Source organism: Oenanthe melanoleuca, chromosome 14, assembly GCF_029582105.1.
Source record: "Oenanthe melanoleuca isolate GR-GAL-2019-014 chromosome 14, OMel1.0, whole genome shotgun sequence".
Taxonomy (NCBI): Eukaryota; Metazoa; Chordata; class Aves; order Passeriformes; family Muscicapidae; genus Oenanthe; species Oenanthe melanoleuca.
In genome coordinates this window covers 1,124,200-1,149,092 of record NC_079348.1, presented here as the reverse complement: position 1 = coordinate 1,149,092, position 24,893 = coordinate 1,124,200, and the positions used below count along the sequence as shown (strand labels likewise).

At 42.6% G+C, this 24,893-nt stretch overlaps 1 protein-coding gene across 4 annotated transcripts in view; it reads right to left on the bottom strand.

Moving 5' to 3' along the window:
* The window catches only part of XYLT1 (xylosyltransferase 1), a 159,800-nt gene that overhangs the window by 64,442 nt on the left and 70,465 nt on the right, over positions 1–24,893 (bottom strand). For all 4 annotated transcript variants that reach the window (XM_056503406.1, XM_056503405.1, XM_056503404.1 and 1 more), the window contains one exon: positions 22,512–23,037. In XM_056503406.1, the coding sequence (XP_056359381.1) occupies positions 22,512–23,037 (526 nt within the window). The remainder of the gene's footprint in view (positions 1–22,511; positions 23,038–24,893) is intronic.

Here is a 24,893-nt window from a genome sequence, read left to right as displayed (position 1 = left end):
GTAAAACAAAAACCATCAGTGCTTTATAAACCATAATCAAAACCCCACAATGTTAATATAAAGTTGTGAAAGTCAAGTAGAAGTTTACTTTACAAAGGTAAAACAAAATGAAGATTGTTCCAGTTCCATCTTGGGAGCACAGCTCTACCCTCAAACTTGCTTTGCACACGTGAGTGACTGGAACATCCCCTCCAGGGTGGAACAGCCCTGCCCTGGAAGCAGGACTGCCTCAGGCTGCTGTTCCATTGCACAATGGGAACAGGGGATAGAAGAGCAGCTTCTCACAATGCCTTGATCCAAAGAAACTGGAACCTCAGCAGAAGGGGAAATGCACACCCAGCTCATAAACAAAGAGCATTTATTGTGCTATCCCCCACTGAAAACAAGCCACAGCACTTTCCTCTCTCACCAAATGTCTTTCACAAAAACTTACTGAGAAAAGTAAAAGGTCCCCTTTGCTTGCTGCTCAAAGCCTGACAGGCCTGACACCAATGTGTTAGCAGGAAAACCTGTCCCTGTTTTTGAAGATAACAGGAGAATCCCAGCTCTAGTGCAATTCTAACTTGCATTTTCTGTGCCCAGAAGAATCAATACTCATAATTAAGAGCTTAATCTTCAACTGCTGCAGTATCACTGAATTCCAGAATAATGAAGACAGTGCAATCACTTTCACATTTGTTGTGATGCCACATTATGTTCAATCATCCCCCAGCATAACCCAGAGCCAGCCTGCTGATCTCTTACCTCCTCTGTAAATTAATGGGATCACACTTCCCCAGCAGCACAAAGCAATCTTTCAATCTATTCTGTGAACCACCTGATGCTTTGTAAATCAGTCCATCACCTCCTGCTCTCAGTCTGGTATTGTCCTGGCTGCCCAACAGATCTCTGCTCAGAGAGCCCTGGGTGCTGCTGCCTCCATCTGAGCCCAGCTGTGTGCACACTGTGACCCCTGATCCATGGGCAGACATCAGCAGTCATTGCTGGGGTTCAGCAGGTGCTGCTGTTACCCCCAGAAATGCAGCCACTGTCACTCCAGCAGGGTGGGAGCACAATCTCTGCAGAGAGCCAGAGCTCTGCAGTCCTGTTAAACTCCTAGAGCAGCCCCATGCCCTTCAGTGGGACCATTGCTGCAGCACTCAGCTGAACTCACATTTCCACTATAAACTCCTTTTTGATGGCTCACAACTCAACAACACAGCAGGATGAAAATTCCCAGGCTTGGCTTTCATCTGAAAATGTTTTACCATTTTGATTAGAGCAGAAACAGGTTTGCCTTGTTCAAATGGTGGCAAGAACAAAAATAAATAGATAGATAGATAGATAGATAGATAGATAGATAGATAGATAGATAGATAAATAAATACACACACATACATACATATAATGTTTTCATTTAGGACACAAAAATTTTATATCAGACCCAGTAATAAAAGCAGTTGGAGGGTTATATGTCACTGAGCAATTTACTAGAGAGTCATCAGGACCCAATGAGAAGTTCTTGTCTGAGGGTTTGATAACAGCAACACTGAGCTCAGCCCATGGCCCACCACAGCAAGTGCTCCAGAGGGGATGCAGATCCCTCCACCAAGGAGGTAAATTCTGAAGCACAGTGTGTATCAACTGTACTTACATGAAAAGACAATTTTTCCTATGCCAGAACCTAGAAGAATTTCTTTAGCAACGTTAGTCCCAACTTTGGGATGCCAATTTTCATTTCCAGCATAAGAAATTATTCATTTGTTTCCATGGTGGTCCTTGTAGAGATCTTCAGTGAAAAAAAATGATTTCAGGTGAGCACTGATTACATATACATACATATATATATATATAAAATTATTTTTAATTATTACAATTATGTACATGCAACATGCCCACTGATCTCTGGTCTGTTCACTGTGCAGAAGACTCCTCTGGTAAATAAAATATTGACCATAAAGTGGAACCAGCACCTGGTGTGCCCATTGAGCCCAGCACATCCCCAGGTCAGTGAGGGGCCCTAAAAAAGCAAATTAAGCTCCTGAAGAACAGAATCATCATGACTGGTCATAGGTGTGGCTTTTCCTAGTGGGTTTTAACTTGTTTAGCAAAGTAGGAGAGGAAATCAGTTGAGATGATCTTCTGCACAACTGTCCCCAGGCATGGGGATTAGAGAGGGATGGTTGTGATTTAAAGAATTAAGTATTGCTAGTTATGTGCTGTAGATTTCCTTAAAAGTGCTGTTAGCTGTACTTTTTATCTCTGAGTTACCACTGAGCACTTTGGGAACAATTTCAGAAATCATGCTGCTATCCAAGAGTGGATATTCAATTTTTTTGCAGTAATGTTTTATCTCAACAACCCTGTTCTACAACTTTTCAGTCTCAGCCTCTATCAGAAATTACAGGAACTGTAAATTTATGATCCTCTGTAACTTCATATGATCAAGTAACCCATAAGCAAAAATTCAATGCAAGGCAGGAGGGAAGCAGTGAGACAGAATTTAGAAGCACTCAGTGGCTACTGCATTTAACTTTTAAGAGACAGATTTCAGAAATGTTCTTTCCATGCTGAGAAGAAGCCCTGGCTTGGAACAAAGGAGCTGCTGATGTGGCATTTTGAGTCTTCTTTAATCATTTCAGAGGGTGACAGCACAAACTTAGGCAGGCAGAGGAGGATCTCTGCCTTAGAGATGGAAATTCCCTTCATGAGATCACTAGAAGTTTCTCTACAGAGAGTCTGTGAGCTGACAGCAGCTCTGCATCCCTGCAGATGTAAAAAGGGAAAAACTCACTGTAATTACACATGGACATTCAGCTCTGCTGTTCATGAACAGAGAAGTAATGGGATGAAAGAATAAAGGTAGAAAGACAGAGGAAAGAAATAAAAGTATTTCATATTTACAGCTGGATTATGAGAATATGATTTTTTTTCTATTTTTTCACAAGGGAAAAAACCCCAAAAAGTATTTCTTTGTTTTGGAATTTAAAAGAAAAGACTTCCATGCCAGTTTTGTCACCCTCCTGTCAGAGCTGTGTAACATTTGTGCTGCATGCAGCACTTCCAGGACTCACTCCAGAACCCACTGGGGCAGACATCATCCACTACAAATGCAGAACAACACCATGCACCAGAAAATTTGGTGAATTTGTCTTTTTCACATGATTTACAGAATTCATTGTAAATGAAGAAACACAAAAACCTTGAGAACAAGGACAGCAATTTTTTTTTTTTAATCACAAAACCCGCAAAAGCAGTTGGGATAACACAGAACTACTCAAAATCAACCTCCAGGGCCCATGGACGTGTGTGTGCAGCACACTCACAGTCACTAAATTTCTAGCAGCCTATTATATTTCAAACAAAAAAAATTGTTTTATCTTGCAGTCAGTATCAAGTCATTACTGAAACCATTTTTATGATTTGCAAATGACCAACTAATTATCAGATTCCACTATACTGCACTTTCAATACACACTAAACTTAATTTACTGCAATACTTATCTAGGCAGGCCAATCATCCCTCTAACAAGCTGACTATTCTAATTATGAAAATGGTAGCATTCCTGGGAAACAAATCTCAATTATTTGTAGTTTTGCTGGAGTGGGTTAGTCAAGCATTCTTTCCCTATTCCTACTGACTGCTATGAATAAATAACACTCAAAAGCAACAGTAAATTAATTAATGATGAATTAGAATGAATCTCATAATAATAGTATTTATCATATCAATTAACAGCCAATTAGCACATGGTGATTAGTGTTATTAGGTGAATACAAAATGCCTTTTAAATGAGCATCAGCTATTTTTACTATATTCAGTGACATCACTGGACTTCAGAGATGTAACCCAAGAACAGACACAGACATTCCCTGCAAAGACCACTGATTGCTCTTGCACCTTTCACCGTGGTTTGTCTTCAGTCCAAAACCCAGGCAGACCCTGGGCTGAGCCCCTGGAACAAGTCTGGGAGGTTGTGGGTGCCCTGGAAGTGTTCAAGGGCAGGCTGGATAAGGGCTGGTCTGTGGAGGGCATCCCTGCACATGGCAGGATGATCTTCAAGGTCTCTTCCAACCTAAATCTTTGACTCTATGACTTAACATTTGAGAGGTAACACACTTGGAAACCACAAAAAAAAGAAGAAAATCACTATTTACAGGTGCCTGTGTCACACAGTCTTAAGAAACTCAAATAAAAGATATTTTCCAGCTTGGCTCTAAGGACAAATCCACAGCCCAGAGTCAAAACCTCTGGAGCCCAACCAGCTCATGAGTGCAGGAGGAGCAGCTCCTGAGTGCTCCAGCTCCATGGCAGTACAGATAAAAGCAGGAGCACAGTCCTGTCCTTTATGGCTAACACATAAGGTGGGAGAGTTTTGTCACTGAGAGGAGCCACAGAAAGCTCACTGCAGGAGGAGACTCCTCCAGCTCCTGTGCTCCAAGGGCTGAGCTGTGCTCCTCAGAGGGGAGAGGTTACAGAAGGCAAGAAGTGAAAGGATTGAAATGAAACATGTGTTTAGTTCTCTCATCCAGCACTGGCTGTTGCTAAGGATGCTCCTCTCAACAGGGATTTGTCATACAACAGGAGTCATCCCACCACTCCCAAGAAAACAGATGACACAAGCCCAGACTGAAACATTTACAAAACCCCATTCACAGTTTGCATTTCCTGAGCAATCACTACTGGTTTAGGTGGCCTGAATTCCACTTCTGGCTGTGGGTGGATTACATCCCAGCTGGGACACCAGTGACAGCCCAAAACCAACAATGGCCTTTGGAGCCAGCTCTGCTCTGAAGAGCCTCACTCCCTTCCCTCCTGAAAAGCCTTTTAGATTTCTTGTGCAGGACAAGAAGAAAACAGAAAATGTCCTTATTTCAGCTCAGACTGCCTCAAATCATCAGGAAGTTGAAGCCTTCAAGGAACAGAAACTTGAAAGCCAATCAGTTACTATGGAGCAACCAAGGCAGATATCAAACAAACCAACAATATCAACAAATACTAAGAAAATAGCAACAGAAGCATATCAAGGTTTACAGTTCAAATTAGCATTTGAAACAGCCTGTACTGATTGGAGTGCCTGCTGCAGTGTGTTTGGAGACTGGCACTCTGTAACCTTTGCACCATCTCTTCCTCTCATGCTCACAGCAAGAGTAATCAATAAGGAGTGAAAACACAAGCAATTACACACATCTCTACTTCACATAACCTCCCAGGAGATTTTATGTACTGCTGAGACTCCCAAGAAATGAACAGGTAGATAAAAGCAGGTTTGTCACCTTGCCTGATCAATGTTTTCCCTTCCTGTTTTACTGTGCTGTCATCTCTCAAGTCCCATGTAAAGTGTCTCTTCCTCCAAATAATCTTAAGGAATTAACAGTTAATCATTACAATCAGCTGGTGCAAGTTCATTTATACCATATGAGTATCTGGTCTGTTAACTCAAAGTTAATCTTCCCTTTGAGATTTCATTACATCTGTCTCCCATTTTTTGAATGTAGGACTGGAAGGACAGAGTCTGCCTTTATTCTCTGTTCAAGATAATTATGAACATAGTGTTGGGAATAGACCCAAAAAAGTAAAGACTTTCACATGTATTTTACACAGCTACTTTGAAAAGGTCAGGTTTAGGCACTGAGAATAAAGGCTGCACTAGCAAAAGCAAAAATCAACCCTCACACCTGTTCCCTGTGCCAGCATGGTGCAAAATGGGAACATTCAGCCTCAGGTTTTAGTGGCACTTGCACTGTGGGTGAAATTAATGGAGATTTCCCAACACAGTCAAAAGACAGAAAGGATGAAGAGCACAGGGCTGTGCAGATTCACTCCAGAGCTGTCAGGATCTGCTTCTCTGCACCACCTTGAGTTAATTCACTGCTTTCAGAGGCTGCAGGGCTGGGACTGAGTGCTGCTGAGAGTCTCACCCTGGGCAATAAAATGTGTCAGACATCAGATTCACATCTGTGCTATGTGTGGGTACCATAAATACATGTATGCCTCGAGTTTGTACACACTGGTAGATTACTAGGAAACTGGGAATGGAAGCATTTAAAGTAAAAAAGCACAGCTCAAAACAAGCTTCCCCAGAAACAAATGCAGTTTCTGCACTCAGGGTACACATTTTTCAGCATAGCTAATTTTTTGACACATAACTGTTGCCAAATGTCCTTCATGTCAAATGACCCAAAGTACTTCTCATTTGCCCATGATCAGCTTTTGTGCTTCCAGAAAGCACCTGTGGACTCCTTGCTGCCATGTGTGCTACATAAAGGATCATTATGGAATGCCAATAATTTTATTTAACAGAGAAGAAAAAAAGGACCAATCTTCTCTGAGTATATTGTCAACATAATTATATTGTGACATTTCCACCAGCAAACAGATTCTACTGCAAGCAATTAACACTGGTTCCTTCAGCAGATTTCAGAAATGTATTTGTATGCTCAGTTCCAATAATATCTGAATAAAAAATGACACTGCACTACTTGAGAAAGATTTTAGCACATATGGACAGGTTAAAACACAGGGAATAAATAGATGGATGCTTTATGTAGATATAGATGTTAATTCTTGCACAGGCTACCCTTACACCCCAAAATTGTTCATTAATGTGGAAAATGTCAAGGGCATGAATATTCACAATTTCAGAAAAAAACCAAGGACCAGTGACAGTGAGTACTGTGGATCTAAGTAAAATGGAGAATTTTGGCCTGTGCAGTGCCTGTGTCTCTCCTCCTGGAGATGGCAGAGGTAGGGCTGGTAGAATGCTTTCCAGAAGTGCTTCTGATCAAGAGGGATTAGCAAAGATGGTTTAAGAAGGAAAAAAAATAAATCATTGGGCATTAATCCTCTAAACATTTCATAGCCAACATATCTTTAATACAATCCCTCTAATCCAATTAGGGTGCCTTGAAAATCACATCCTGAATTCCAGGCTGTGCTGGGCTGTGTGTGAGTGAAAGATGCACTGAGCACAGAGGTGCTGAGCATCTGCTCTGCTCCAGAGCCCCTCCCCACCCTCTGAACCCCACACTGCCAGGGGCAGCACCTCCAGCACCCACCCCTCCAAAACAACAGGGAAAACTATTCTAAATACAAAGGTTTTGCCAGCAAGGAACAAATTACAAATTAACTGAGCTTGATTTTTTTAAATGTTCTCATGAAAATTGTTTGGACTGGTATTCACAGGGATATATATTCACACTTCAAGTGATGGGAAAAGGATAGAACAAAGTCTTGTTGCTGAAATAAAGGACTTGCACTCCATCACAAAATAAAAGGATCCCATTAATAAAGCACTAGAGGAAAACAAAGGGAAAATCAAACTGCCAGCATCAGAAAACGTTCAACAAAAGCAACATAAAGTGATTCTTCTGTATTTCAATAGACATTACAGTTTTGTTAAAAAAATCCAATGTGCAGAAAACATCACTTCATTGACTAGATAAGTTACTGGCTGCTGTTAAAAGTATCTGGGGAGAATCTGTATGCAAAATGCATTCTCACAATAATACCATAATTTATAAATGACTTATCAATTTCTCCCAGATTTTAACAAGTCTGTGACACCCTTGGATGCCAAGGAGCTGCTTAAACAGTAACTTGTTCAGATTAGTTCTAAAATTATCTTAACTCTGCCCCTCAGAGCCTCCCTTCCCATTCTGCAATCTTCATTTCATGTCAGCAGTCAGGGGTTCTGAATTTGGCAGTTCTCATTTCCTGCAGCTGTGTGCCAGCAGCTTGGGGCAGGGCCTGGCTCTGCCACTGGATTTGGGGAGCTTTATTTTTTTTTTTTTGAGCATTAGTGGGGATCTCCAGGAACAGCCCCATGGTGCAGCACACTGTGAGACAGGGCACACATCCAGCTGCTCTGCATTTTAATTAGCTAAAGCAAGTGCTAAAAACTGCTTTGAAGGTCTAGATGGAATCCAGCAGTATTGGTTTCCCATATTTGGGTTTTATTCCTGCCATCTCTCATTCATACACAAACTATTTGATCATCCCTATCACAAGGGGAGGCTTAAAAGAGAAAAATAAAAAAAAAACCCAAACTCAAGCAAATTGTGTTGAGATGTAATTCAGTTCCTCCTCCTCTAAAATGACACAGCCCCAAACAAACTCATTCACAACTTGGCTTTTATGGTACAGTAGGGCATGAAAATCATCAACTGGCTGCAAAACTGCTAAGTAAACCTAATTTAGGAGATGAAAACGTGTGAAACACAAGAAGCATCTCACAGATTGTAAAATGACATGTTTATTTTTAAAAAAAAAAGAGACCAGAAAAATCAAGAACTGTTGGCAGGGGATTGCAAAGAGCCCAAAGGGTCCCTGGCTGCACACCCAGGTGCTCACAGCCCTCCCACACCAGGCAGGAAAAACCTTTATTTTGCAGGTTTGGTGCAGAAATGGTTCTGTCCTTGACTGGAGGGACAAACCACAGCCCCATCCAGGCTCCTCTCCCTGCCCTGCAGACACCAAAACACCCCCAGAGAATTTGTCACTGAGCCAGGAAGAAGAATTCCTTGTTAAGGCAAGGGGTAGTTAATGAGTAGCAGCAACATAACTTCATTCAGTTCATCTGCTGATTAATTCCAGTCCATCTCCTGCTCTGCAGCCCCTCTGAAATCAATGCAGAATGGGCAGTGTAAAATCAGTATCAAAAGAGAATTAGCATGTCTGAGCCAAACCCTGCTCATGTTCCAGCTCTGAACAATCCCTGATCTATAAAATGCAGATTGAGCTCCTTAGCAAGCCCCCACGATGGCTCAAAGAATTTAGAAAACCTGAGCTGCAATTCCTTTCAAATATAATTTAATTTCATCTATCTTTATTTTGACATGAAAAGAATGATGAAAAATCTCTTCACATTATTTCTCAAGCCATGACTAGAAGATGAACTGTTTATCCACACCATTCATTCTCACCCTTTCTTCTGTGACACTGGACCACCCTGACATTATTGCCACAGTAAGTGGTATCTTTATGAAAAAACACTTAATTTCTGCAATGACTTTTTATATAAACTAATCCAATGTCTCCTGACACTGTTCAACAGCACAACTTTCTTAAGGACAACATCTAAAGTAGAATGCCTGTGCTGGCAGCCTTTTTATAGAACAAAATCACTTTATAAATCCAAAAGTGAACCAGGATGGAAAAGTTTAATATTACTGTAAATGAAGAAGTATTTAAAAGTAAAAATTGTACTTGACACTGTAATTCCATTGCCCTGGAGTGTAATCCCAAAAGAACACAGAGACCTCTTGCCAAAGGTGATTGGAGTGTTAATATGAAACTCAACGTGGGCTCATTTTAATTACATATGTGCCTGCTGAGAACATATGATAGAGTCCAAAAAGCTAATTCATTGTCAGCATGACAGCAGGACCTAATATTGAATCTTGCACACCAAGTAAATTTTCCACATTACCAATTACCACACAGAAATAGGAACACATTGCAAAAGTGGTAATCAGCATGAAAGCAAAAATGCAAAAAATAATATTGCCAAACAGAGCTGAGCTCTGGGCCAGCAGTGGATATTAGGAAATCTCCCAGCAGTTTATCTCTTTTTTTTTTTTCAAAAGCAGCAACATTCTGCTGCTTCATTCAGACACCCACTGACACCAGGTCTGCACTGACTCTCACAGCATTGACCCTCACTGGCACTGCTGTCTATAAATCTCTTTTGCAATATATAACAGCACTTCAAAGTAGATTTTAGTGTGCTTTTTTCTTTTTTTATACTTAGCCCTAAATTTTCTTCATTTAAAAGGAATTGCTGAGTGATTTTGTGTTCTCTTCTCACGAGTCCCTGACAAGTTTCTGGCACTGAACAAAAGTCAGGAGTCAGTTCATACCTCTTAATGCTAACAGGCATTTTGGTTTACTTTGAATTGTGGATTAATTCAGTCAGTATTTTCTACAGAAAGTGCCTGGAGTATGAAGAGGAGAGCCCAGGGATGAGCTAACCCCAGGGAAATGAGACACAACCACAATTCTGAGGCAGCAGAGACCCAACCAATACTTCCAACTGCATCTTCCCTGCCCTTTTGTTGCTCTACTGATGTATTATTAATTAATAACTACTGAGAGCTCCCAACAGAGCATTTGAAATAACAGCTGAATTTCTTTATGGATGATTATGAATCATAAAAGTAAATCTGCAACGTTCAAAGCAATAACCAAGCCCAGGTGGGGAGCCTGAACTGCTACAAAAACTGCCCTTTGAAGCTGGAGTTTTTGGGGATGCTAAATGCCTCCTGTATATTACACAATTTCCAGTCTGGCTTAATCCAGTTAGGCTGAAGAAATGTAGATTTCCTCTGTTTGCCTCAGCAGAGGCAGATGCTGCTCAGAAGGGAGGGGAGGCATTTCAGAGAAGCTGCAGGGCTGGTTTGGTTCACTTCATCCAAATGAAGCTGCACCACTTTAGGCCAGCTAATAATCATAGTTTTCAGTTCTCAACTCAGATAGGGAAAGAAAATTGTCAAATCACAATTATTTCTACACAAGATTTATGCAAGTGGTGAAAAATATTCCAGCAGCTCTGAAATGTTTTATTCAGGGATCATGCAAGGTTTTCACATTCTACCTGAATTCTGGACAAAAGTACTGCAGGTGCACTTAGGGCACCTCTGTGGTATTGCAGCTGGATAGTTTCAGGTATAGTTGAAATAAATTTGTAATTATATAAGATGAAAACCCATTTGGAGATTCTATTCATCCATAGGATAATTATTTCTATTTCCACCTCAAAAAATGAAAAGCCTCCTACTGTTTCAGTAAAATTCCAGCATTAGTTTTCAACAATATTGCTGCCTTTAAGGCAGAAGGGAACTCACATTCCTATTCACTCTTCACTAGATTTAGTTACTAACTGAATAAAGATTTCTTTTTCTTTTTTTTTTTTTTATTTTTTGCCTATAGACTATGCTTATTTCTTTCTGGTGTTTAAATTGGTACATGCACAAGAAAAAGGGATTTTCAGCTGTGCTTGCTGATCCTTTTCTCTGCCTTCTGACAAATAATCCAGGCCCTTGCCACATAAAACCTGGGAGATGGGGTAGAAAAGTTGCCCACACCAAACAAACACAAACTACTACTATGCTTTTTCTTTCTGCCTTCTAATCTTAATTCTCCCAGTTTATTGTTTAGTTCTTCTACAGGGATTTGTAGAAAATAGGAAGAATAACACCTTTCTTACTTTCAGATATTAAGGTGGGTCATTATTCCTCCTGATGTGTTAGAAGATATTTATCAGTTTGAGTTATGAGACCTCTCTGACTGTGAAGACTTAAACATTGATTTAATGCCAACTTAAAGACCACTAAAAGTGTAGGAGATTGCATTAGATAAATAATTTAACAATAACAGGTACATCAAGGCAGACATTATTGCAACCTTCAACAATCAATCACCATTTTCCATGTTTATCCAATTTTCATCTCAAGGCTCTGTAGATCAAATTGCCCAGACCTACACTTCCCAACTGAAATAACTTCAGCATTGAATAAAATTGCACAGCCATTAAAATTCTCTAATATCAAGATAGCTGGCATTATGTTAAATACTGGCTTCAGTTCCACAGGGTAATAAATTTTGACCTAAATCCAATCTTTCATGGATAGCTGATTCATAATGAAAAATTACTGGTTTGTCACTTTACCTTGAAAAATTTATTGTGGAAACTAATATGGCACCAGGCTTTGAAATATATGATAAGTAAAACCACAGTTCCTTCCTAAACACCCTGAAACAAAGGGAACAGATTTGGTCTGGTACAAAAACATCAGACATACTGACAGCTACCAGAAAGAGAGAAAAGAGAGAAAAGAGAGAAAAGAGAGAAAAATTCCTCCTAAAAGATACTTTTGTTCAGCAAGCTCCTTAGGCAGCTCAGAGAAAAAACAAACCTGTTATTTTTAAACAAAATTATTTCAAATTCTCTTGATAAACAGGAGTTAAAATCCACATAAATACCAAACCAATGGTAACATCACCACCCCCATTTTTCCGCTGCATGTATCTGCAATGGAGTTAAACACCTGACATGAGCTGAGATATCCCAATGAGCCCAAGAATGAAACCCAAGTTTCCCCAGTACTAGTGCAGGACTTAACTCCTATTAGTGCTCACATGGCTGGCCCATGATATGGTGAAATGGAGCAAATTCTTGCTGTCCCTCCTTGTTTGAAATCACATTGCATCTTTCCTTTTTCTTCTTCTTGAAGTGATCCTTCTGCTGGGAGGGATTTCAGGAGAATTTTCTGAGTGGTTTCAAGTTTGCAAGTGAGGGGACCCCTAACATCACTGATTTATTTCCTGAAATTTTGCAGGCTGCAGCAATATAAAACAAATAACACAAATGTTTGCATGTTTGGCAGATTATGTCTACAAATGGCCAGAAATGATTGAGAGAAATGAAAATGAGTGAACTTGTGTGTTAACTGCAGCCTTTTCAACTGTAAATGATGGAGCTGAATCTGGTGGGATTTCTCATCAAGATTTCCTTTTTGATGACCAGGCTAAGAATGCCAGAGATGTCTGAAGCTTCCTTATAATACTCCTCATGACCCTGGCAGAAGTGATTTTCTCATCTGTTGTTCAGGGATCTGCAAAGCAAAACATTTTCAGAACCAGAATTCCACACAACTGTTCTTATTCCCAAATGCTGGATGGATGGGCTTTGCTTTGGGCTACAAACTTCCACAGGCTGGTGAGACAAGAATTCCTGCCTCTTTATCTTTGCTTGCTCCTGTAAGAACAAAATTATTTTGTTTATTTCTAAGTGAACTTAAAATTTTGGTGGTAGAAGTGCACAGACATTGTATGGTTCACTGACTAAGCTTACAGAATAAATTTACTGAAGTAGGACATCACTTAAGAGGGATCAGCAAAGTTATTTTATTGTATCAGTTAAACCTCTAGTCCACTTTGCTTTCAGCACTTGACAGGAAACTTGGGTTTGTGATCACCTCCAGAAAGTGACAGGTTTGTTTGCAAAAGCACTCAGCTCCATGCAGCCTCCCTGGCTGTGGCTTGGCACATCCAGTGTGTGTCATGCAGAACTTTTTTCCACAATCTCTCTTGTTAGCTCTCACACTGATCCCAGCCACACCTCTCCTCAGCCATTTGTTTCTCTGGCAAGAGAAATGAGCCAGGCTGGGCTCTCCTGACCAGCTCTCCCTTCTGTAAGAGGGTGTGTTCCTCAAATGCTTCTGAATAAAAGAGCCAAGAAAGTGACTGTGAGTGGGGGACAGATCCTCAAACCTGCTCAGTGTCACAGGGAAATTCTTCCAGAGCCCCTAACCCTCAGTGCCAGGCAAAAGAGAAAGTACAAATGGAGAAAACATATATTGCAGTCAATTTCTCTTTTGAACTTTCCTCTTCCTCTACTATTCAGTAAATGGCCAGAATGAATCACAGCCCAGAAACAGATGAAGAACATGAGGATGTGTGTTCTGTTTATCCCACTGGTGTGGAGCTCACACCCCTGTGCAGCACAGGAACACACAGAGAGGTCTCAGCTGGGAGCAGCAGGGTTTGCAAAGCCCCACAGGAATATCCACTGGCTGCCTGGAAACCTTCATTTGCAATTAAAACCAGAGGTGAGGCAGCAGCCAGACTGCTGAAGCTGCTGTTTGCAGCCAGTCACCAACAGAGGTTCTTACAACTTTTAATGAGTTACAGCAATTAATCAAGACTCCCCAAAACACTTCCATTGGTACAGGCAATGAGCCTCACAAGAGACACAATCACCTGGCAGCAAAGAGAATTATACAAACCATTCTATTCCTCTTACACCAAGGGCTGCCCTGAGCCTCAGTGAGTGGTGAGGTGTCCAAAGAGATTTGTAGAATAAAGATCCTTTTGACTGACAGCTCTTTTTTGTGGTGCTCTCTGACAGGACCCACAGGAGGTGGTCAGGGCTCCAAGGCTGACAGAGCTCAGGGAGTTTTTGGATAATGCTCCCAGGCACAGGGTGCTGTTCTAAAAGGCAACAAGCAATTCAGACCTTGAGAAGAAATCCTATTAATTTCACAATTTGAAAGCACATACAATTGCTAATCAAATTATTTTCCAGAAACCATAGAGTTTGAGTTATTAGACATGATTTTCCTTTGGTGTAATTTTGCTTTTTTGCTTAAATCTTAAACCATTTTTACAGCAACATCTGTGGATGAGGACTGATCACAAGAAATGGTAGAGATCATTCAGCTTGCAGCAAGCCCTGGAAAAAAGGACTGAAAAATTCTTTGGCCTCCCTGGGGGCTGGTGAGAAAGCTAGAGAGGAAAAATGATGGACTTTTGCCTTTCAGCAGGGCCAGGACTTTAAAGCAAGATCTTGTTTTACAGTAAAGCTGTAAAGCTTCAGCCTTGGCTGTGCACTCAGTGCTGGTGACAGCAGGACTGGGAGATGGGAGTGCTCTGCTCCTCTCACAAAGGTGCCAATCAGGAGGAACTTGTGTGACACACTAAGTGATAAATCAGTCAGGTACTGTGGGCATTAAAACAGCCTGAGCAGTAAATCAGGGCTATTCACTTCTAGCACGTTCTCAAACTAGCAAAGACAAGCATTTACTTGGAAGACTAAATACACAATGAGCAATTTCAAAATCTTTATCAAGGTTGCTCAGCTACAGATTCTTGTCATTCAGTTTTCTATGGAAGTCGTGATTACCCACGGAGATAAAAGATGGATGTTTTAAAACTCCCTTCTGCATAAGAAATATTTGCAGCAGAAACAAATTATGGTTTGGAATCTTAAAATGGCAATAATGCCCTGTAAGATTGGCTTCCTGCCTAGATTGCTGGCATTTTAATTCAGAGTTAGATCTCTTAAACAACTCTTCCTCATTTCCAGGGGAAGCCATTACAAACCAGTGATCTCATAAAACTCAGTGACTCCCAAAATATATCACAGAAATGTAGCCTTTCAAAAACCTTCCTGAAACAGGGTACATTCCCTTTAATTACATTTTTAATACTTTAAAAAAAACCCTGTATATATTTAAGGCATTGTTTCAAGAAGCCACAAAAGAGGAAAACTCTTAACCTCAGCTTGGGAGGGAGAAATTAAATGTCAATACTCTCCCCCTCCAATTATTTTAAAAGTAATACACTTGGTGCCACTGGCTTCAAACTAAACTGTGCAGCTTGGAGCTGCAGCTAGCATGGCATTTCTGAGCACAGCACTTCCCCATCCTCAAAATAATAGTTCATCAGCTGCAGGTTCCTGTGAAAACTGAGTATTTGCTAAGTAATGGTACTTGCAGAAGTGCAGTGGTTAGAAAGACATAGTGAACCTGTGCTGCTTTGTCCCTGGTGGCATTTTAGGCTTGAAACAAAAAGCAAATCTAAAAGCTGTCTGCTTACAATCAGTATGTTACACTGACACCCTAACACAGTTTTGATATGGTTGGAATTTTAAATTAGGAAAGAATAACATTGAAGCTGAACTCAAGCTCAGTCCAGTACTAATGCACACAGCTGCTTGCTTAGTACTGAATAAAATTAAGATAATTAGACACCATGTTTCCTCTTCAGGGTCTGTTTACTAAAATCATCATAATGGGCCCACTCCAGAGATCCAACAACCATTTTATATGAAAAACATTACATATAAAAAGAGCAGAGCTCAAGTTTTCCCTGTGCAGGGGGAGGTTGGGTTTGGTGCTTTTGTTTTGGGTTGGGTTTCTTGGTCCTTCTGATTCCTCTCCCCAGCTCATACCTTTGTACCAACAATTTCTTTATTTGTATTTGACTCTCCCCACCAACACTCTGTCCACACATCTCAGGATCACTGGGAGGCATTAATGATCACTCAAGTACTTTTCTTTCATCTCTGCACATACACAGCAATCTTTATCAAAACATCCACTGAGTTTCTGCTCCCCCCACACTCCCTTCCCAGGGGGTTTGCAGCAGGGAAGACTCAGCCATTCCCTCTCCCTTTAATGCTCCATAAAATGACAACATTTTCCAAAACAGAGGCTTGGTGAGAACTAGGGCTGCTGACCATCCGTTTTCCATCCCTTCTGCTCCCAGCATTTCCTTGAGATGTGCCAGTGATCCCTGCCAGGCTGCTCCTGGGGACCATCCTGCAGCCCCCAGAGCCACAGGTGACCAGACAGACCTGACGTGGAGAAACGTGAGCAGACTGCAGCACCAGGGAGAAAACAACAGCAACACCAGCTGCTCTCATCCTCCCACTTCTAGACTTGCAGAGATCTAGACAGCAGCTATCTGTATTTAAGTGGAAGGATTAATTTGTACAGACACCCAGCAGTTTTCCCCTCACTGAATTTCTTCTAGAACCAAAGCTGTGTATGCAAGGCAGTGCTGACAGAGCAGGCTGTGCTCATCACAGCCTCAGTTTTGGAGGAAGAATCCCTCAGCTCTGCAATGCCACAATTTCACACAGCCCTGAGAAACAGCAGTCCCCTGTCTCCTACAGGCCACCTGTCCCCAGAGGTACAAGGAGATGGCACAACAGTGTCACCCTAGTCTGGGATGCCACAAGGACATTTCTAGCAATTCCAGATCCTTTACAAGATGTTCACACTTCTTCCTGCTGTACAGAAACCTGTGCAGTTTCTCACCCACTGGCCAGATCTAGTTTTTAAGGATAATTCATTCATTTGTCCCTCTCACCAGGGACCAAAGCAGCTGTGAGCAGGGGGAGTGCTTTGTCAGCTCTGGCACCAGGGTGTCTGCACATCCAGGCTGTGCCAGGCACTCCTGTGCCCTTGGTCAGGCACTGACATCCATTTCCATCCCTGAAATGAGAGACTGCACTCCTCACCCATGCAAGGAGGCAGGGCCCATCTGCAGCCAGAACAGCAAAGCATCCTTTCATTCCTTGCATCCCAGTTTTAACTATGCAAACTTGTACCTGTGGCCATGATAAAAGTTAATCTGAGAATCACTGGCAGTGCACACCCTTCCTGAGATCTCATTTTTCTCCTCATTTTTCTCCTCATTTTCTCCTGACAGTGCCACAGTTTCATTGATTTTATTAGAGCTGGTTCTGCTTCATACACATAAGGAGAGAAACACATCACTTATTTCATAAATTCATTTTGCCTAAAATGCAAGTACTGAATCTTGAAAGGGCCCTTTATAATGAAAGCAGTGCTGGAAACATGGTTTGCAGAACAGAACACAATCTCTGTGCACGGTGTAATTACATCTCAGTGTTCTGCAGAATACCAGTGCATGGCTTAAATGCTATTAATTGTAAGCAGTTTTGTTCCACAGGATGTTGTTTGCTGATAACTACTCAATTAGGGTTATTTTGTAATTAGTCTACTCACAGTAAATTTACTGCAACCAGAGTCATCTGTGGTGCAGCAAATTAAAATGCTGTCTGGGCTGCATGTGCAGTGGCTCTTACAAGCTCCTTAAACTGTGGATAGCTCACCACAGTGATTCTGTCACACTAACAGATTAACACAGGGAAGCAGCAGCAGCCAATGTCATTTGGAATCCTGAAACCAGCAGAAAAAGACTAATCTGGGGTTCAATGATCTGTAGATCAAACCCAGTGAGTCCAAAAATACACTGCCAAAACCTTAAAAGCTAAACAAACCACACATTTATATGTCACTGTGTGCATGCACATGCATATTGAGCAGATGAAATCCTCTATTTGCTTCATTACAGCTCCCATTCTTTCAGAATTCTGTAGAGGATGCTCTCATTTCCATGCCTTGAAGAACAGCTCTGCTCCCCCCACAAGCATTTGGCACCTTGTGGCTTCTCCTGTCCCTTCCTGTAAATCACACCCCTTTCTGCTGAGTGCTTTCAAGTCACCAGATAAAAACATTGTGGACATTCAGATTGCTACTACCTGTGTGCTGTTCAGTAAGCAGAGCTCCACAGCCCTTTTCTCTCAGTGTGAAAACCAAAGGTTGTGTTTTCTAAAATAAAATGGAAAAATTTCTTCCCAGCAGCCTCTAAGAAGCTGGAAGCAGTTACTTGAGTGTGTCAGAGCAGCATTATCAATAAGCAACCAGGGAGAAGGAAGTCTGATCTGCAAAAAACTCTTTCAGTGCTGATAAATTATCTGGAATGAGGGAAGCTTGATTATTTTCCTATTTTATTGTAAGCTGGCTTTACCCCACAGGGATGAAGGTAGAGAAAAGCTGTTTGATTTAAATACTAAGAAAAGACAGCAGAAATGCCCACGGGAAATAAATCAGGATCACTTGAGGCTCCCTGCTTTCCAAGGAATTTTTCATTTGCTAGAACTCCACCTTAGAAAACACCTCTCAAAAAACTCTGCTGTGCACTTTGGTCTATCCAAGGCCACATATGTGGGTCAAGAATGAAGCCAGTTGGGTAATTAATGGCAAGGATCAGGCAGAGTGTCCCTGGGATATGGCAGCTGAGGGAGCTGCCTGGTGCAGACACACCTGGGATGTGCCTGGGTGACTCCTGGCCCAGCAGGAACTGAGCTCTGAGTCCATCCAGCAAGGCAAGGAGCACAAACCACCCTGATCCACATGGAGGTGACAAACAGGGAACTCAGGGACTGGACCCAGCCACTGGCTCAGCAGCTGGGCTTTTGTTCATCCCAGGGGGACAGGAAGCAGAAATCACCAGTTTAGCATCATGTTGAAACGTGGAGTTGTGTAACTGCAGCTCCAGTGTGCTGGGCAGGGTCACAGTGGCCATCCCAGGACTGTGCTGCACAGCAATAATGGATTCTGCAGGGAGTGACATGGCACAGACCAGGTCACCTGGGCTTTGTTCACGGGGGTTTTATCCAGGTGCAGAGTGATGGGAATTTCAGAGACAAGAATTCACATTTAAACTTCTGCTCCTTCTCAGCACCTCTGCACGAGAGGAGGACCTTGCCTGATGATGGACAGAGAAAAAAGGAAACTGGTCCAACATCCACTGACAGCTTTGGGGAGCAGAAGAGAGCCTGGCACTCCAGGAGAACCAGTGTCTGTATTCTGGCCTGTACAGGACTGGACAGAGATGGCCCAGCAAGGAAACGTCTGCCACATTGTCCTCAGTGCTTATCTCTGCTCCATGTCCCCTGGAGAAGGAAGGAACTCCCCAGAGGATGTCTCCCTGTATCTCCTCAGCCTGTACAGGACTGGATTTGCTATTTCCTCATTAACTGCTGCTGAACCTACACTTCCCCTCTTACATTTGCTGAATGCATTTTTCCCAAAACACACTTCTATGAAGCCCAGACATCCCCTTCTGAGTGAAGGGAGCCTTGCAAGCCTCCCCTTGCCCTGCTCTCAGCTGGGACTGGGTAAGGCTGCACCTAAAGCCTGACACCAATCTCCTGTTCAGGGCACCTGTGCTGTGTTTTCAGGAGCAGCTTGCAGGGAAATGCCAGCTCACCTGCTCTGCAGGCCAGGCCAGGGTGAAGGTGCCATGTCAACAGCAATGCCCTCAGAGGGATTCTGCCCTCCTGGAAACAACACCTGCACATCAGATAGGGGACATCACACTCTTGATTATAACAACCCTTCCTTTTATCACTGAACATCCTTATAACCAACTTCCTTTGCCTGTTGTCTTTGCAAACAGTAAAACACATAAACAGAAACAGCTTGTGTGATCCTGCTCTGTTGATAAGCACTGAAGTGAATGAATCCCTTCACATCCTGACAATCCAGCTGGATGGAGTCCTGGCCATGATTGATAGCCACACTTAGCAGAGTCATGGTTTTGATCAGCTGAGACAAGATCCAAGGGATTAAATGCTGGATGACATCTCAATGGGAAGCACAGCACAGGGAACACGTTTGTGTGTGGGGATAATGGATGAATGTGCTGCTCCAATGCATAAATATTTATACTTCACAGTTTTGCTGAAAACAGACAGGAAACCTTTGTTCAAACCAAACTGATGGGAACACTCACATGCTGAACACACAGACTCAGCCCCCAGATGTCTGACTGCTGCTGACAAACACCACATTGCTTCTCCAGCACATGAAGTGCCAAGGCCTCTCCCACATCTCCCCCTACCAGCAATCCTACCACTGGGTGTCCAACATACCCAAAAGCTGATGTCCAGTACTTCACAAACATCTAAAACCAAGCCCAACTCCTCTCAAGGACCAACAGGGCTGAGGAAGTCACCCTTCCTGGGGGATGGAGTCACTCTGTGAGTGAAGAGCAGCAGAATTTATGTTCTGCACTGGGAGGAGAGAGATGGGACCACAACACACTGAAACTCAGATTTATCCTGAACAGGGTTATACAATTCAAGGGATCTACCAAATAACTTACAGACAAGGTCCTCCAGCAGGCACAGGTTTGGGGTTCCCTACATCTGTCATGACAGTTCTGTATTCAAACACTGGGGAAATGACTCCAAGGTCTGCATCTCCTCTGTGGGTTTGGTGACCCAATCCTCTCATGCATTGCTGTTTCCTCCATCAGTAACTTGTGTCCCATTCCATTTGCTGCTGCATTGCCCCCTCCCCACAGCAAAGCTCCCAAATCTGCTCTAGAGCAACCTCCTGTGCAACACAGGATGTCCAGACTTTCTGCCAAGGAAACCTGGCAGCTGAAGTGGCTAACTTCAGTGGAGGAAATAACCTTGAGGCAAAGAAAAGTCAACATTTTCCACATGTATCCATCTGGCTAGGCTAACATGTCTCTCAATTATTCTTTTTAAACAAGTGTCACCACTTAAAATAAAAAAACTAAACTAAACTCTACCTCAGAAAAACTAAAAATTTTAGACACACTCTTTTTGCACCTAATTTTTTAATGTTGTATATATCCATATCACATGAGGTTTTGTTAAATTAATTAAATTTGGATATTTTCATCATTTTTCTAGTCATATTTGTAGCTCCCGAGAATTTTGCTGTGACATTACATTTATACAAAGTGCTATGCACATATATGCTGAAAGGCTTCAAGTATAAAATGTGACACTGCTCTTGGTTCTAAGACCACACTATTATCCTAACTGCAGGGCATGAGAGATAAATCCTGTATTTAGAAAAGAAGCAGAAAATATTTCTTGTGAAACCTGTTTTTAAGGATGGTAGTTGCTTAAAACTTCTGGAAAGTCACCTGCATCCCTGGGAGGCAGATTACCAAGCAGGGCATGGAACCACAGGTGTGACCAAAACTGCACAGCTGCAGTGGCTGCCCACACTAATGACAGCTCACCTTCCAGGATATCACTTGCATATTTGTATATGGGATACATTTACCTACACAAGATTTATAGCATTGATCCCACTACTAAGACATCTTCTTAATCCCAAAAAGTGAGAGTCTGCAAGGTGCTGACCTCCCTCAGCCTTTCACAGAGCACAGACTGCCCTGCCCTTAGGGAAGAAGGAAGAAGAGGGAAGGAATAGCAAGGACAAGTTTATCCCACCAGTGGCACCTCAGTGGTGCCTGGGGCACTCACTGATGTTACTGATGTCTGCTTTTGCTCAGTTTTTAACTCTCTACTGTTCTCTTGTCCTCCAAAATTCACAATGGCTGTTCTCTGGTTACCAAAAAACAAACAACTCCTGAACAGCACTGCAAGATTTTGACTGTGCTTCTCTGTGTCTGTAGATTAATAACCAAAAGAAACAGGAGTAGCAGATGAATACCTAGATCACACTGAGCAATAAAAATCTGGTGAAGTGAATTCTACAGGAATCCACCAAGGATCTTGTGACACCCATAGAATTCCCTGTTCAAATCAACAAGCCTCCTTTGTTTTCACAAGTCCACTATGCATCCCTGCAATAAAGCCACTTTTGGCATCAGAAGGTGTGTTGTGCTGATGTGGCCAGAAATGTGAATTCTGTCCCATCTGTTACCCCAGCTGGGGCAGTGCCCCTGATCTCCTGGCACACATTATCTGCTCATGGGCCATCTTTAACCCAGCTGGGCAATCATCTTTATCTTCCCACAGCCCATCCTCCCTCCAGGAGATATCTCCTGTTCATGGCCAGTGAGTCCCAGGGCATGACTGATAAAATTCCATCATCCCATGGGAGATGCTCCAGCCAGGGGAGGAGCCAAGCCTTTCCTACCCAGATCAAAACTGACATTTGGAACACCAGAGCAGCCTTTGCCACTGGATTCCAGAGGAAAACCAGACCTTTGCACATCATCCCTGGAGCTTCAGAGGAAACTGCACCTTCTCCAGGAGGACTGCTCCAGCTGAACCACATCTGCCCCTGCAGGAGGATGCAGCCACCATTGAATGGGACTGTGCCAACACCCTGACTGACTGACGGGTGTCAGCTTGGATTCTGACTCTGGCAGGGTTTGGGATTGTTCTGTATAATACTGCATTTCTATTTTAATTTTCCTAGTAAAGAACTGTTATTCCTAATTCCCATATCTTTGCCTGAGAGCCCCTTAATTTCAAAATTACAATAATAATTTGGATGGAGGGGGTTTACATTCTCCATTTCAAAGAGAAGCTCCTGCCTTTATTGGCAGACACCTGTCCTTCACACCAGAAGGCCATTCCAGCTGCACAGAGTGCTTCCCCCAGGGCAGTGTGCTCCTCCTCCACCTCCCAACTTACCCTCCAGGGCACAGAAGCGTGTCACCTGCTCTGGCATCAGTGTCCCCAGCTTGTGCTGGCAGTAGACGTCGGCGATCTGCTGGCGGCACTGCGGGGACTTGGCGCGGGACATGGCCGAGATCGCCTCCTTGCCCGTCACCTCGCACTTGGGGGGCTGCTCGTATTTCACCTCAGGGGGGCTGATCTCCAGCTTTTGTAAAAGATGCTCCGTGGGAAACCTGTCAATGTCCTTCAGGGTGTTGCTGTGGCTGCTGTTTTTTCCCAGGGGTTCGCTGAACTGCACCACCTCGTTGGAGTTCTTCCCCAGCAGCAGGTTCTCCTTCATCCTCTCCTCCTCCAGCTTCTTTCTCAAGTGCTCCTTTTGTTTGCTAAGGGGTTTTTTCACCAGCTCAGACTGGGGTTTTTGCCTCTGAGTCCTGGGAGCAAAGTTACTGTTATCAATAGTTTCAAAGTCCTTGGGGACTGAATTTTCATTATTGCTGTCTGTTCTCATTTTCTCTTTCGGCCGGTGGGAAAAATAGCCATCCTACAAATGGGGAGAAAAATTACACTCATCTTACTGAAACAGCCACATCCCACGCATGACATGAAAACACAGATAATTACAGTCCAACACTCTGCAGAACATCCCTGTGCTGGACTCTGCAGCAGAAGAACCTGAGAGGCCTCTGGGGTGCCCAGGTCACCTGCACTGGCATCTCTTCTTCACTGGGCCAGAGTCCAAGCCCTATCTCAGATGGAGCAGGGAGGTTTTACACAGCTTTGTGAGCAGTGATTAACCAGACACTTCACCCTGACACCATTAAATATCCATGAGAAAACAGACACAGGTTTCAGGGGAGCAAAAGCAGGTCCTTCAGTGCTTCCCTTTACTCCTCATGATTAACAATCACACTTTGGTATCCCAGAATCACCTCACTGCTCTGCAGAAACACCACCTGACTGCAGCCTGAGAGCCTGAGCTTTCAGGGAAGTAACTGCTACAAAACAAATCTCTCCCAATTTTGGCTTTTTTTTTTTTTTTTTTTTTTTTTTTTTGAGTTCCTACATGTTTGAAGCCCCCCAGAGAAAGTCAGAGTCAGGCTCAAGTGTCAGCTCTTAATTATCATGTTCCTCTCAATGCTCTTATATAAATACACTGCCCACAATTTTGCCGCATTCAAAACGTATCATATAAAGGAAAATGAACAGACCATGTCAAATATTTGTCTGCATCAGAAATGGGTGAGGTTGAGCTGCCTTTGCTCCAGCTGTGGAAACTTGTGGGGGACACAATTTTTAGACCCATGGAAATATCTCTGCTTGTAAAAGTGAACAGTAGCAGATAAAATCAATGATGAATGGTTATTAAAATATCTGAAGACAAGAGTAAAAATACTGATGGACTTTTTGAGTCTGTCCTGTTTCCTTTCCACTTGTGGAACACCTAATCAAAGATCAGAGACTGGGAAAAGACAGGGTCACTATTGATGACTGATGGGAGCATCTTTTAGCACCCACCAAACACATTTTGTATTCAAAACATTTTGTCAGCATGAGCTCATTGTTTCTCACACCTCTTCTGGGAGGAACTATTACACAGTCAGGGTTTGCAGAGAAGGAGAGGGAGATAATGACTTATCCCAGGCCATGTAGGGATCAGTCTCAGTTTGACCTCTGAAGCTGGCAATAGGAAGAGTTTGAATAGTTTATTCATTAGAAGTTTTTTAGTGAGTCAATAAAGTGATTCTCTCTCCATGAAAATGTCTAATTTGCAACTAGCTCGAGCTGTCAGACACATATGAATGCAAAGGAGTTTTAAAAAAACACAAACCAGCACCAGACAACAACAGGGTCAGTACAACAAGTGTAAAAGCAAGAGCTGTAGATATACACTGGAGCACAAGGACATGTAACAAATACCCAGCTGGAAAGTCAAATCCAGCCTCACACAATCTCACACCTGCTGGTGCAAGTGTTAAATGCCACAAACCCCAAAATCTCCACCCACCTTTGATCTGCATTTCCCTCTTGACTGCTTTCACCAAAGCCAAGTGTGATTTTTACAGTACAATGATTTCCACACGTGAGAGCAGAATGTTCACATTTGCAGAGCAGGGGAAATGAAACTCAGCACTCTGAGCTCAGAACAGCAGCAGCTGCTGGCAGCAAGGTGTGCTCATTTGTGAACTTCAGGTACAAGCAAAAAGCAGCACATCAGGTTTTCAGCTGGCCACAGGAAGATGGGTTTTACTTGCTCTGCAATACTTTACTTTTACAGTGCTGGATTAATTGCAGATTTTGCCATGGATGTCTAAGACAGAGTCATGTCACAGAAAGATGATCTTGAAGCCAGGCAATCCCAGTTCTGACAGTACCATGGGACATACATCAGCAGGTTCA